General features: G+C 40.6%; 1 protein-coding gene across 5 annotated transcripts; it reads right to left on the bottom strand.

Moving 5' to 3' along the window:
• Positions 1–1,857: 1,857 nt before the first annotated feature.
• Positions 1,858–13,527, bottom strand: nocta (nocturnin a). Of its 5 annotated transcripts, none has more exons than XM_037540533.1 (3): positions 13,436–13,527; positions 6,536–6,796; positions 1,858–4,062 (listed from the first exon to the last, which is right to left on the bottom strand). In XM_037540533.1, exons 1-3 carry the CDS (start codon positions 13,470–13,472, stop codon positions 3,212–3,214), a joined length of 1,149 nt encoding a protein of 382 aa, XP_037396430.1. In that variant the 5' UTR covers positions 13,473–13,527; the 3' UTR covers positions 1,858–3,211. The 5 variants fall into 5 exon arrangements, with proteins under 5 accessions (XP_037396430.1, XP_017547495.1, XP_017547497.1 ...); XM_017692006.2 differs by lacking the exon at positions 13,436–13,527 and adding an exon at positions 13,056–13,416; XM_017692008.2 differs by lacking the exon at positions 13,436–13,527 and adding an exon at positions 11,695–11,756.
• Between the last annotated feature and the right edge of the window lie 2,152 nt (positions 13,528–15,679).

The raw sequence follows: 15,679 nt of genomic DNA, 5'->3' as shown, positions 1-15,679 counted from the left end.
CGCTCTAGGGGTCCCAGCATTGGGCTCTACAGACAATGTTATGCTTGCCATTAGGCATGGTGATCTGCACTCTTGTATGGCTGCTCCAGTGCGTTCCATTCTATTAGGCATTGCTTTTCTAGAAAAAATCAAGCTCTGTGAGCATTTGTGTGGTACCCTTTACAGTAGATGACTTGGCTAATAATTACTAGAGGGGGTGTCTGGATCCAGTGTCTATAGTCTTTAACATTCAATTCAAAATGCTGCATCTACAGACATACACCCAATAGAAATGGCTGTTGTTCTGGCTCCTCCAGAGTGGGTCTGTTTTTGGTTGTCGTTCTCCTTGTTGATCAGAGAACGTTTGCACTTCGCACACACTCTGTTTAAGGATTAACTTGTTCTCATACTGGATACTCGTACACACATCCCTGGGGGCACCACACCACAGTACATGAATGTTCTTGCTAGAGGTCAGGTGTCTCACATTGCCATCGTTTTGCCCTTTGGCATGGAGCGATCCTCTTGTTTTCCCCTTCTCAAATTTGAGATCTATTTTCTATCTTGACTGCTTTCAACTTGTGGACATCTATGCCTGAGGGCAGACTGCAATTCGTCTCCTTTGATGGTGATGGTTCTCTGTGGTGCCCTATCAGAATTGGCTTCGGTTTAGTTTTGGAACGAGTGCTGCAGTCAGTATCGTGTCTGTATGCCACTTAGGCTTTCAGCTAAATCAGTGAAATAAGAACAAGGTTGAGACAACTAGTCAGCTAGCTGGCTAGCCATGTTGCCGGTATTACATAGTGGTTCCAATTTGTACTCTTGCATGTACATGTGAAGTCTTACCAGTGTGCGAGGCATCTTTCCAAAACATGTCCTGTTCTTGGTTCACAAGAACATGACACGTTCTTCTGTTCTTTGTGAGCTCAGAGTCATTGAGTCCAGAATAGATTCGATTAAAGGATCAGTATCTCCCTTTCCTGATCAGCATAAAGACGACCTTTCGCTGTACGTGAGATGAGCAGAGAAGAGAAACGAACAGGGCATGCGTAGAGATACAGCAGGTGTGGTCAGAGTGAAAGTGTTGGATATTGAAATGAAGCATTATTTACTGTGTTTAGTAGATAGACACTCTCTTTATGGCTTACAGTGGTAGTTGACCCAAAGTTTCAGCCAGAAGACAGAAGACTTGATTAGAGGACTTATTAAACGGATCACAATGATAAATGCCATTAGCATCATTAAAATTAAAAAGTACTTGTAATTTTTTAATATAGTGCCATATTGCTAATGGATTTCGACAGTCACATTTTACTCAAAAGAGGCATTTTGGCCAAAATGAAAAATGCAACCATCGCTCCATCTGTGGTAAACATGCCTACTTAAAGCCTTTAAAGCAGTGCCACAGTAATCCGAGAGTGAGATTTTCCGGTTTTAAGACAAAAAAAAAACCTGATGATGCACCTTGAAGTTGGGAAAAGTTTTTACAAAAAACTACAAGCACTTTGGGGTGGACGATTGAGGACGGTTTACATTTTTTTAATTCTTCTCCCCACCAGCTGGCTCAAGTAGTTAGAAGCCAGATGGCTAACGATATTCCTAGGAAGCCCAATGTCATGCCTGTATTTAATAGCTTCTACAACAGTGCATTTTTTTATGGTTCTATGTTGTATGTGCAGAATGCATGCTGGGTATCGTAGTGAGAGACCATTGATGGACAAAAATGCAAAAAAGAATCAGAAATGTGAATTCTCTCAAGCTGATGAGGCAGTGCTGTACCACAAAATATTACATAAAAGCAACAAATAACATTAAATTCTAGATTTGGCCCATTAAGTCACTTTCATATTTCATTAAAAACAGAAAACATGCTTGTAATATGATTTAGACATGTTTATATTACCACTCAATGGCATATAAATAGGCAGTTACAGTGCTATTGAAAGAGAAATGGTGCAGAAATTGTATTACAGTTATACAGTATTATGGAACATCTAGAACAGTTCCTTTTTTGAGAATGTCCTGAGTTCATGATACATTCAAATCATTATAATGGAATAATAAATTACGGAATATTGCACAACCTCTCTAGTCAATAGCAGAAGTGGATGAGGAGCCTATATCAGAAAAAGACTCCTGTAACTCAGTCAGCAGAGGTACTTTGAGACCATAGTCCTCGTTCATCGTGCAAGGACCAGGTACATGTGCATGGTTCATGAGTTCTTTATGTTCTGTAACATAACCAAAAAACATTCCCTGCCACATTCTGTCATGCCAGCCAAACACTATTCAAGCTGGATTAGTTTCACCAGAGGTGGTTCTGTGATGCGAAGGCCGGTTTGAATACGTTAATTAGCAGTGTATTAGCAGGCTTTGTTATTGAAGGTGGATTTGAAAAGGACCAATATTACTGAGGGAGCCCAGGTAATTACAGAAGGCAATTCAGGGGAAATTCCACTGAATATTCAAGATTTCGGCATAATTACCTCTTAACTATTTAAATAAGTCATCAAGTCAACAAGTGGTTTGATGTGAATCGGTTAATTGTAGAGAAACTTACCAACTCAGAATTACTTCTCAGTGGTGGTGATAGGAAACGTTATATATACCACGCAAATATAGCCATTAAATTTACTACCGAAACCACCATTGAACCTACACACGTCTTCTGAGTTTTTATGTGTGATCTCAATAATAGTAAAATAATTGTTCAGTGTTAAATCCAAAAACATGAAAGTTTTCTTTGAGTACTATTTTGCTTGATAACACACTGCATGCACCTATCTACTTTGCTTATTTCATAATAAATACAATTCAGACCAAAACTTTACCTCAAAACTGTCATAAAACAAAGTCTCAGGCAGCAAGCAACATATTTCTAGCAACTCAATGTAAAAGCTTCCTGTAAGGGAGGTTTTAGAGGCATTAAAAACATTAGATGTCTGGTTCCCATCATCACCACTGTGAACAATTATTAGACTCCAAGTTTCTTCTACAGCGAAGCATTTCGCATCAAACCACTTTGAATGGATGTCTACAGCTTAATTATTTAATTGTGCAGAAATTTTGAACAAATTGGTGGAATTCCCCTTTAAATTACCTCACATAAAACAAATCCAGCTCAATTAGGGCTTTACGCACACACACACACACACACACACACACACACACACATGGGAATGTCCTGAGCTGCTCTGTAACCCCCATCAGAAGGAGCTGCATTGCTTGACAGTTACATGAGCCTGTGAGGCTCCTGGATGAAGCTGAGGTCACAGACCAGTGAGAGGTGGTCAGAAGGGTAGTGGTATGAAGGCAGGCGGTCAGGGCCGATCTGCTCCTCACTGGGCATGCTCAGCACGGCATCTACACTGAAGCCCCCGCGTGAGTACCAAATGTAGTCAAGCGTGGCGCAGCTCTCTCCGCTCGGGCGAATCTTCCAGCTGGTGTAGGGTGGCTCCGTGTTGCCATCCGTGCTCAGCCTCCGGTAGGCGCTGTCCAGCCCCAGCGGAGAGGCCAGGAAACGACGGTACACTTCCTCACACGGTTCCGCGTTAAAATCCCCACAAACCACCATCGGGACACCCTCAGGCTGCACCCCCTGCTGGCTGCTGATGGTCCTCAGCTGCTGCAGGAGATGTGAGCCCTGGGCGCTGCGAAAGGCCTCCCATCCGCTCCGCGCTTTCAGGTGGGTCACGGCCACACAGAACGTCCGGCCCGTGACCCGGTCCAGCAGGGTGGCCACGATGGCCACCTGGTTGGTCTTGAGCATCATGGCTGACAGACGCAGGTGGTCAGTGCAGAGCAGCTGGAAGCGCTGGCGACTGAAGAACAGAGCACAGCCGTCCGGGCCATTGTTGTCGCGCACGTCCAGGCAGGGTGAGCAAGGCTTGGGGCAGAAAGTGCTCTGGTAGCCCAGACGGGACAGCACTGGCTGGAAGGTGTCGTAGTAGTGGTCGACCTCCTGCAAGCACAGGATGTCTGGCCTGTATGTCAAGATTTCCTCCAGGATCAGGTACTTCCTCTCAGCCCAGTTCAACGCCTCCATCGGGCAGCGCACAAAACCATCCTTGCCCTCACCGAGAGCTGCAGGGTAAACAACCATAAGCAGCTATGAAGCAGTGCAACAAAGACTCAGCTACAGTCGTACGCAGATGTTTAAACACCCATGTTCAAATCACGTGTATATTTTCTAACTGAAAATAAGTTTACACATCCTCTGCTTAACTAACTAAAGGCATGTTTCTGCTAATTTTACTGCACAATTTCTACTTATTTGATGAGATTGGAAAAATATAAAAAAAATAAAAAATAAAATGGGCCATAACTTTTGCACAGGCCACATTATATGTTTAATTTTTTTTCAATATGTTAAATTCAGCAAATAAACAGTAACTGTGTATTAAAATGTGCAGAAGTATTTTCTCTGAAGGGGATGTATTAACTTTTTTTTCCACTTCAACAAATCATGGAATTTGATGGGGGCGCAAAAAATTTTTGCATTCAACTGTTTTGATATTACAACTCACAAACCTTCTTGGGCCTAGATTCATGATGAGTATAATAATAATCAAATGTTCTCAAATTACTTCTTAAAGGTCCGTATCCTACATTGTTCCAGAATTTTATGTTCTCCGAGGTCCACTTATACAGTCAGACTCCCTTTTACATGACATTTTCCAACCTCTCTTTATCCATTATCCCTTACACAGGATGTTTTCGGTACTATGCCTTAAAGCCCTCCATTTGTAAATAAGTTCTGTTCTGATTGGCCGCCTCGTATTGTGGTTTATTTGATCAGAGATGAAACACTTCTATGGACTGAGGAGTGAATAATATATTTTGAAACAATGTTAACATACTGCACAGAGCTCTTTAATAAAAAAATTAAGGGAAATTTGATTTTCTGTGATATGGGCCCTTTAATGTGAAAATAAGACTTGTTTAGAACTTCACATTTTTTATCTTCCTTTTCCCTTAAGAATGGTTCTAAGATATTGTCACGTCTTAGTCCAGCTTGCTACCTAATGCGGACTTGCTATATGCATTGCTACACATACAGTTACTCTGCCATCACATGTAGCTCGTTACTGAAGTTTTGATTTTATTGTTTGTCCATTTCCATGTTTTCTTCAGGCACTGAGCAAATGAAAATAAAGGCCTAACGATTAAAGACTATTCAATATTCTGTCATAATCAGGCCGACATTCTTAAATACTTACAGCCTGCTTAAAAACAACTACTGATGAACTGTTCAACTCTTTGTAGGCATTTAAGAACATGTATGAACTTTTGGAAGTCCGTCCTTCTCTAGGAAGTTTTCAGAATCAGTGTCCACAGCAGTGTTTCCTGTGCTGCTCTTTTCGTGTTTCCACTGATCTAATTTTAAACTTGAAGATCCTGTAAATTATCTTGTGACTTGAGTCAGGTGCCAGGGAAAACAGGAAGCTATGAAAATGTGTGTGGGAACATTTCAGAAATAGGACTAGAAAACACTGCTCTACGATTACAGCATCACAGCCACCCTAACAAACTTAAACCTTTAACAAACCACTGATTACAACTGTCAGGATCAGTTAAAGAGCCTAGATCACCCAGAACTAATCCATTAACACACATTACATATGCACTCTTTAAACAGACAGTTCTTCAAGGGTTCTTTCGTAAAGAAAATGGTTCTATATTGAAGCGTGATCACTCAGAGAACCCTTTGCATGATTTAAGGGTTCTTCTATTCATACAATTGTCAGGCTTGTTACAACAGAAGAACACGTGGTGCTATATAGAAGCATATAGAACCAGGTTTATCATGCAAAGGGATCTTCTATGAGTGTTCATGGTTCTACATAGAACCATTTTCTTTACCAAAGAACCCTTGAGGAACCATATTTTTAAGAGTGTGACTGCACTTTTACTCTGGAGTGATAAAGAGTCTTGTTACTGCATGTTTAAGCACAGACAGCTTAATGCAGACAAGGCACAATGCAGGACAGTAGGTAAGACTACACGTCATTTACATACATTAGTACTAAACTCACAGGAACAAAAAGTGCCTGATAAATGCTAAGAGATAGAATAGAACAGAATAGAATAGATTCCACAGAATTCCAATATTCCAATAGAAAAAAGTGGAATATGGGCCCTTTAACAGTTGTTTAGGTAGATTAAACATTTTTAATTGTATATTTTGTCCTTAATGTCCACTTATATGTTAGGTGTGTGGCTTTATGTACCAAAAATGTTCATAATTAACTTTTATATGACCATTTATCTTTATCCATTTGAACTACTGTCCCTTTAAACCTGATCTAAGGTAAATGAACTCTGTTCTGATTGGCTGTCTCATTCAAAAGCACCCAGAGCTAAAACACTGCTTAGAACTTCAATATGAGTAGGTGAAGCTAAACTGCTGCAGGCTTAAAAAGTGGATGTTCGTAAATGAGATGGTTCATGTGACATCACAGAACTTCTTTTATTTCAAAGATGGTCAGTTTTCCATGATATGGGCCCTTTAAACAAGCAGTTTTAATGATGAAGTGCGCTTTGAGTGTTGTGGTACCTTGTGCCAAGATGTTCCATTGCATGACGCGGATCTGCGGGTTGTGAGGAGTGCTGCCTCTGGTACGGATGAAGTCTCTGTGTGGCCGCGGCGGCCGGTTCCTCAGGACCTCCTCACACTCCCGCAGGAGCGCTTCTGGGTCGGCCTGCTCAAACTCACACTCTTCAGGGTCCACGTGTGTGTGTGCCAGTGGCGCGCTGCTCAGAGACTGAGCCAGGGTGCTGAAGAGCCTGCTACTGCTGCTACTGCCCATCGGATGCACTGCAAAAAAACAAAAGAACACACGGCTTGGATTTTGCATATAATTATATGTTTCCAATTTAAACCAAGTCATTCAGAGTGGTTTGGTGTGAAATGCTCCTTTCTAGAGAAACCTGTCACCTTAGCATCGTTTACAGTGGTGGTGATAGGAACCAGACGTCTGAAGAGTTTAAATCTCCCTCTCGGAAAGTTATTGGAGTGTGTTATGAGGCAAAATAGATCCCATTTATTTGTTCACATTTACCACTATTTTACCATTATCAACATATAAAACTTTATATTATAACATTATATACATATAAAACTAGGTGTAGCGCAGTGGTCATTTCACATAGTAAATAAAATGGCTATAAATGTGTTGTAGTCATGGTAACGCCTGGTTCCCATCACCACCACTGTAAAGAAATTCAAGTGTTTACATTTTTCTACAATTAACCATTTTACACCAAACCACTCTGATTGACAGTTTACATGATTGAACTAAGCAGAAATTTTGAAACATCATTGGAATTCTCTTCCCCTTAAATTTGCTCAGTGCCTGAATTTGAGAACTAAACTACTTTGTTAGCTATTGAGTAAATTACAGTAGACATTGTAAACTGGATACACTATGTAATCCTGCAATTGAAGCACATACACAGCATATGAGCGCATATGAATCTAAAATAATACAGTCAGATCATTACTTTTGGCTGAATGGGAAGCATTCAGATCATTCTTACCCTGCACCTCCATGTTTTCCAGCTAGTTGCTCCAACAGACCCTCTACAGATTCACAAATGAGCAAATGAGCGAGTACGACACAGACAGACACCCAGACACCCAGATAGATGTCTCATGACCTCACTGCCTGTCACTGAGCCTGTCTGGGTCTGTGAGTCTGAGAACCAGGATTAACTCGATATGAATCACATGCGCACATGAAATTGTGTCTGCTGCTTTGTACGTGATCTCTTGTGACATTGGTGAATCATAAACAGCCACCACTTTTCATTCGTGTAACTTTAAATCACCAGAAAAACCAGACACATTGAGTATTTATGAGAAATGGTGCTTATAAACATAACATAAAAAGACATATGTGAAAACTGAGCTAAGTGATCCTTTTAACCCACAAAAGTTTCAACACTGCCAACATTGCCACACCGTAGCTGTGCTGTTACTACTACCGGAAAAACAGCATTGTAGCAATGAAGTTTATGAACTAGGGCGGGACGATGTGGACCATCACCTATCACCATACTGCACTGCTGAAAAGCCTTGCAATATATTAAATGGCTCTCTTTGAGCACCCCCTTGTGGAGAACCCTTAGCCTGATAAACGTGTTCCAGTGAGTTGGCTTTTTAACTCCAGTGCACTTCGTATAATAACATTAAAATCACTGAAAATTGTCACATTGTATTAAACAATAAATATCATATTGTATTAAACAACCGTGTCAGGTGGCACACAGCACACTTGGGATGGGACAGTATAAACAGTTTTCATCATGACATCAGCGATAAATGGTTTCTAGTATTTTATTAATAGCCTTTGTTTATTAAACCGTTATTTTAGTTATTGTCATTGTAATAAATTGCATCACACTATCACAACATACTTTTCTTAGCATACTGTAGATACCAGTAGTCAAAAACACACTGATCAACTAGTGATCATGTTTCACTACAAAGAGAGTATAATCAGCTTTGTTTAATTGGATTTAGTGTAGTTCAGTGTTTGAAACCTTGAATAAAATCAATTTATTCAAAGTTTTTGATATTCATTTTTAAAATGTGACACTAGTAGCTGTTTTTTTAACTCTTGCATCTTGTACAGCATCAGAAAGACATTGTAAAAAGATCACTGTGCATATTGTATCATTACATATTTTTCCATGTTGCCCAGGTCTAAATTTGAAATGATTAAAATATTGAAATGTATAATTATTAGATATCATTAAAAATGGTAACCACCTCATTCCTACATCACAAAACAGAACATTCCGTTATTGATAAGAGGCTCATTTGCATATAGAAGCCTTCTGCTTTATCAGTATTGTGAAGGCTGTCACAATAATGATGAACAAAAGGTATATTGTGTTGCTAAATAGAGCCATTGGCAATGATCCTTTTGATTAGTACTGGATCAATCCAGTTTGTTTAAGAACACCTGACAGTTCATTTATTACATCATGTTCAATGCTTAACTGATCACAGAGTACACAGGAGGGTAGTCGCGTGCAGATATTGTGGCTATTCAGTAGCTAAAACCAGATGAACTGATTTCTGTATGCACGTATCAAATGTTTACGTTTAATATGGTCAGCTTTCGTCTAAATAACTGCCTCAGCAGTAGCATCAGTTTTGACCACCTCAGTTGATCACTGCCCTGTACTCTCTCCCTTAACTGCTCTTTCATCCACTTTCCATCGACCCATTAGAAAATCCACTGGAACTCATCTTTTAGATCCAAATCCACAAAGACTTCTTCTCCCTCGTTCATCTCCAACCTTCTTGCTTTTCTTTTGCAGGTCTTTCACCATACCTCTCTGTATCTCCTGCTCCGACGAAAACAAACAAAAAAAAAAGTCCGGTCGTCTTTCACAGTCTGTTCAGTGGCTCCATCTGGGTCCAGTAGAAGCCACAGTGGAGAGGAATGTCCTGCCCAGTCCAGCCATTGGGCTATCCAGCCCCGCTCTGAACGCATGCAAAGCTTCCTGCATGTGTGGATGTGACGGTGTGTGTGTGTGAATGTGTTCCCACACAGAGTCTTCGTGAATAGACCACTGTGTCTGGGCTTCCATGGTTATTCATAGTGGACAATGGCTCACTCTGAAAATCACGAGAGGGACACGTCCACACCCACTCACATGCTGGTGAAGAGAACTGTCCAGTTCGTCCTAATTGAATCCGTGAGGAGGAAAGTGTGCCTCATTGGTGTGGAATGTAATCTAATAAGCCTATCATTTTACTGACTTTTGACTAAAAGGGGATTAAAAGAGTGCATGAATGGAAGGAATACAGAATATTTTTGGTCTTCTGGATCCCACAAAGTGTCAGCCTGTCTCACATTTCTGTAAATGCTGTGGGCTTACCAGTGTCGGACTGTAAATACAGCAACATCCTCTGAATTGAGTGATATTAGGTTAAAGGCAATAGTTTTCTGGGATGAGGCGTGTATAGTCGAACAAATTTCTGGAACACCACACATTTCAACTCAACCATCACATATTTAAGTCGTATTTTACAACAATTGCTGACACATTAAACCGCTTAAAGGGGGACAACTTTCCAATATTTTTGCACAGTTCAGTCGGTCATTCAGACAGTGTTGATGTGAAATGGTTTGTTGTAGAGAAACTGACTTATTTACAGCAGTGGAGACAGGAACCATGTCATTTTATTTCCTATCAAAATCCACCAGTGAACCCACATGCACTGAATTTTTATATGTAAATATTAATAGTAAAATAGTGGTAAATAAAAAAAATACCTTTCTGGGTGCTATTTTTTCTTAGAAGGCCTCAGTCTAACAAGGTAACAATTTTGACACAGTAGGTTTCTCTACACTCTTCAAAAAGATGGCGCTTCAATGGTTCTTGATGGTTCTTTAGTAAAGAAAATGGCTCTATATAGAACCATCATAACTCTTCACAATCATACTCTTTGCATGATTAAAGGGTTCTTCAGATTGATAGAATCCCAAAAGGGTTCTTCTGCTGTTTCAAAAAGGTTCTTTATGGAACCATCTGCAGCACATTCATGCACATTTTCTACCCTTCTGAAGAACCCTTTCACTATGCGAAGAACCCTTTAATCATGCAAAGAGTTCTTTGGCATTCATGGTTGATTTTAGACCCATTTTCTTTACTAAAGAACCCTGGAAGAACCATCTCCTTTTGAAGCGTACAACAGAGCATTTCAACCCACGTCAACCCACTCTGAACGGCTTTGTTCAGATCTTATCAGTTTAAACGTGCATTTATTTTTATTTTTTTGAAGAAATTGTTGAATTTCCCATTAAAGCAAACTTTTAGGTATTCATCACTGAGCTGGCTCTCATTTAAACAATGCTACAAAATTAAATGCAATTGATTCATATAAATTAAATGTTTGCAAATAATGTATTAAGAATCTATAATAAGGTATTATGAGGAACTGACATCTACACTTGTGGGATGTCTGGAAGCCAAAAGGTCCAGTGCCATGGACACATACAAACAGAAACACTAGCTCTTACATAATTACCCCCATAGACCCCAGGGTCAAGCCAAGTCTGGCCATGGTTCAAATACTACTTAATTGCTGTCATTATTGTTGAAGCCTTCTAAAGTGACGTCTGCCCTGATTTCCCGTAAAGGGGAATGTTTACACTTTTTTAACATAATTCCTAGACTGTGATGTAAACAGAGTCATTCAGAGTGGTTTGATGTGAAGTGGTTCATTGTAGAGAAACATTACAGACTGATTTCTTTGCAGTGGTGCTGATAGGAACCAGGAGTCACCATGCCTACAACATAAATATAGCCATTTTATTTATTATCCACAGCACGAGTGAACCTACATGTGTCTTCTGGGTTTTGATGTGTAATGTTGATGATGGTAAAACATAGTTTGGGACTATTATGACTCACAACACCCTGCATGTACTCCACCACGATTACTGGACTAAAGACGTCTTCAGTCGTCTGTTTCCTGTCACCACTACTGAGAACGGTTCTGAATGTGTACATTACTCTAGAACGGAGCATTTAACACCAAACCACTCTGAGTGACCCTGTTTACATCTGAACCGTTTAATACTGAAAGATTTTGAAAAATTGGTGGACTCCCCCTTTAAGCAGTCCCCCTTCTAACTCCAGCACACCCCAAGTACTGTAAATACAACTGCAAATGGATAACTAAAGCAGACTCACATTTCTGATGGACGCACTTGTGGAGCAGCTGAGGCATGCGTTGGGCGTCCACACTGACCTTTGAGTTTTGGGGCAAAGTTCACTGTTGCACAATCCCATTTATCAGATTACTTGGCAGTGGAGGGCACAGAACATAGTTTGACCAATATGGGCAGGTGATAAATAAAGTAAATTAGAAAAGTGTGTGGAGGACGCTTAGCAGTTTAAAAGCAGAAATAAATAAAAGTACACACTCCACATTCGGCTTACTGGACAGTTAGTTATGCCTTTCCTTCCAGTGAAGCACTGGCCCATTCCTTGTAGGCCCATGAAAGAAAATAATTTACACTGAAATGTGTAAAAATGTCTCAATACCTTTGAATGAGAAGATAATTTTATTTAATATGCAGGAGGCAACACTCGATGGGGGGCGGGGCGGGCGCACGCACAGTCACTCCCACAGAGATGAGTCAGGTTTGTAAGGTTTGACTCAGTCTGCCATTATCATATTTAAGATATCCTTTATTAATATGAGCAAAACACCGATAAAATACTGACTGAAAAAACTCTAATACTGCATGAAACTGCTTGCCTTTAGTAAAAGAAGAAAGAAGATTAACCAACTAGGAACGGCCCAGCAGCTGTTTCATAGCAACGCCGCACCACTGCGTCAACAACCACGCTGTATCAATGCGTTAAGAAAGTAGTTCCTACAACAGACCGTCAGCAGCGTGGCCTCCTTTAAAGGGACATTCCATCAAATTTTCAGAATTCCCGAATAATTCCGTGGCTGAGATATAGTCATTCAGAGTTGATTGATGTGATATGCTTCATTCTAGAGAAACGTACAGAATCAGGATTATTCACAGTGGTGGTGATTTACTCAGACTGGTGTCTGAGACGTTGTTTTATATTAGCTTTTTTCATATTTATGACAAATTTACCATTATCAACATCCCATCTAAAAAAATCAGAAGACACTGGTGGTTTTGAACAGTGATTAAAATGTCTATATTTGTGTTGCAGACATAGTGACTCCTGGTTCCTATCACCCCCATTGTAAAGAGGTCTGAGTCTGTAGGTTAAGTGTCTCTACAAATGGACCACTTCACATCAAACCACTCTGAATGACTCATTTTACATCACAAGGGCTGAATTCTTCGGAAAAATTGGCGGAATTCCCCTTTAAGAAAGTAACTTATTCCTTTTAACAAAATAAAAAATAAATAAAATAATAAATAACAATAAAAAAAACGAAACATAAATCACTTTCAAATCCTTCCACTGTAGGCTATTTATTAAAGGCTGAATCATCATACAGCTTAACAGAGCCCTGTGATTCATTCGAGGACTGAGCCGCAAGCTAGTGTTACTCAACCTACCAGGCACTGTCTTCTGATCGGTTGAGGAGGGGCTGCTCGCCCTCGGTTGAAGCTGACCGGTCAGCGGGGCTACCAAGTTGGAGTGACCGCGGTGTGTAGCCGGAGAGAGACTCCTCTTCACCCGCCCGGAGCTCTCCGGTTGTGAACACAGCGACGACAGACAGAACGCAGCCAAGTCCCGCTGGAGCAGCGGAGCACAGCGCCGTACCGGATACATATGACCCCGGACCGAAGATGAGCTCAACTACGTCTTAATAATCTCCCCCAAAAGGCACTTCTGGTTCAGTCCACAACAGACGCCCCACTTTAGAGAAATCAGTCTTTAAAATCGCGTTTAAAGATAACTGTGCGATTTAGTATATAGACTCCTAACTACTTACCGGCGAAGGTTTCGTCATACGTGAAGGAACGTACCATTCACAGAGAGGGCGCGACGAGTTGATGGTAAAACGTAGACAAAATAAAGACATCACTTCGGCTGTGTTTACTTTTGGAGCTTATCCGAAGTCGCGTTAATGTATAAATATATACAACTCATAAAAGCACACAGGTGGTTAATTATAAAAATGATGACGGGTGTAGACAGCGCCCCCCCACGCACACAGCGCGAATGGTTCAGCCCGAGTGTAAGAGGAAACTCTTGCTTTCTGTTCGGAGAGAAGACGGAGGAATGTGCGGCTAATTTGCATAGTATGACGTGTCTCGACCAATCAGACGTTGGTGCGCGATGGTGCCTTTAAAAAATCATTTTCATCATCAGTGACGTTTTGCAAAACTCACACGCAATTTGTTCCAACAAACGCGAAAGCAGCCGGCAAAGAGGAAAGACTGAAGGCTAAAGGTTGATACGAGATGACTGCAATAGATATGTTTTCAGTTTACACAGCGGTTTATCATGATAGAGCGCAGTTGGTCATTTTCTAAGAAAACAGACTGCGTTAGAAAACAACCAAATGGCTGATCTTACAAATAACAATCACTCATGTATTATAGGATGATATCATATATACAACACAAACACAAAAACATCCATTTTATTCACTACCCAGAACCACCAGTGAACCTACATGGTGTCATGTGATGGAGAAATTGTGGAACATGACATAAGTTTTCTCTGGGGACTATTTTGGCTCACAACACCCTGTGTGCACCTTCCACCATGAATGGATTAAGCGGATGGATTAAAATTGCATTTCAGGCCAAGACTGTATCACAAAACTACCATAAAACAACTGGTTTAGACATCAGGAAATGTATATCTAACCACTTTCCATGAGGGACCTTTCAGAGGTATCACTCTCCAGATGTCTGGTTCCTATCACCACCACTGTGACACTGTGACAATTTTGACCTGACCAGTTTCTAGAATGAAGCCTTTCACAGCAAACCACTCTGAATGATGTTGTTTACATCTCTGCCATTTAATTATGTACAATTCTTTGAAAAATCAGTGGAGTTTCCCCTTCCCCTTCTCCAGAAACTGCGTGTACTGTCAGCATTACAGCGGAGCTGTTTTCGTGAACCTGACATCAGCTGACATTCCTGTTAGGGTGTAACAGAGATAACTTTAACGTTATGTAAGCAATTATTTCTTAGTTAAAATTCCACCACCAGATTGTTTTGTGCACCCACAACATCCCCTGTCCTATGTGGTTTCTTGGAATTGGGCCCAAGGCACATGATCATGTGAGTTTATGTGTTTATGTAAGTACATTAGTCCATGGTAGGATTGTGTTTACACTCAGGCTTTATAAATTGAATTATAAGTGTATAAATTGAATTTTATAATATTGTGACTACAGAAATGCACAAAAACTGGGAGAATCTGAGACCAAATATGAGTGATATTAAAATAAATCACACACAGGCCCTGTTTTAATAATTGCCCTTGTCCACTTCAACTCACCCTTCGAATGTGCATCAGACTTACATTATATAAGCGTCCATTTTTGGAAGAGGAGTGGATAATTGAAATGGAAAGAGCCGTCAGCTAGGTTAGCCTTAGCGAGGTAATTGGCTAGCTCCAGGTAGCAAAAGGATACAACAGTGGCCCACTGGTAGCCAAGCTGGTGGCCCTCTTTCTTTTTGCTCAGGCACTTTTGATCGCTCGTTTTGATCTCTCATTTCAGTTTGGAACATTATTTTAACACAGACATCAACTGCTTTAACACATGTTCAGTTGCTTGTTAACACAAATAGCCAATCAGCCAATCACATGGCTGCAACTCAATGCATTTCGGCATGCAGAGGTGGTCATGACAACCTGCTGAAGTGCAAACCAAACATCAGAATGGGGGGAGAAAGGTGATTTAAGTGTCTTTGAGCGTGGCGTGGTTGTTGGTGCCAGATGGGCTGGTCTGAGGATTTTGGAAACTGCTGATCTACTGGGATTTTCACACACAACCATCTCTAGGGTTTACAGAGAGTGGTCGGAAAAAGAAGATATCCAGTGAGTGGTCAGTTGTGTGGAAGAAAATGCCTTGTTGATGTGAGAGGTCAGAGAATGGGCAGACTGGTTCGAGATGATAGAAAGGCAACAGGAACTCAAATAACGACCAAAATCTCTGAGGAATGTTTCCAACACCTTGTTGGAAGTATGAAACGAAGAATTAAGGCAGTTCGGA

The sequence above is a fragment of the Pygocentrus nattereri genome, chromosome 8, assembly GCF_015220715.1.
Source record: "Pygocentrus nattereri isolate fPygNat1 chromosome 8, fPygNat1.pri, whole genome shotgun sequence".
Classification (NCBI taxonomy): Eukaryota; Metazoa; Chordata; class Actinopteri; order Characiformes; family Serrasalmidae; genus Pygocentrus; species Pygocentrus nattereri.
Note: the sequence above shows the minus strand (reverse complement) of the source record. Positions and strands in the feature narration are given on the sequence as shown.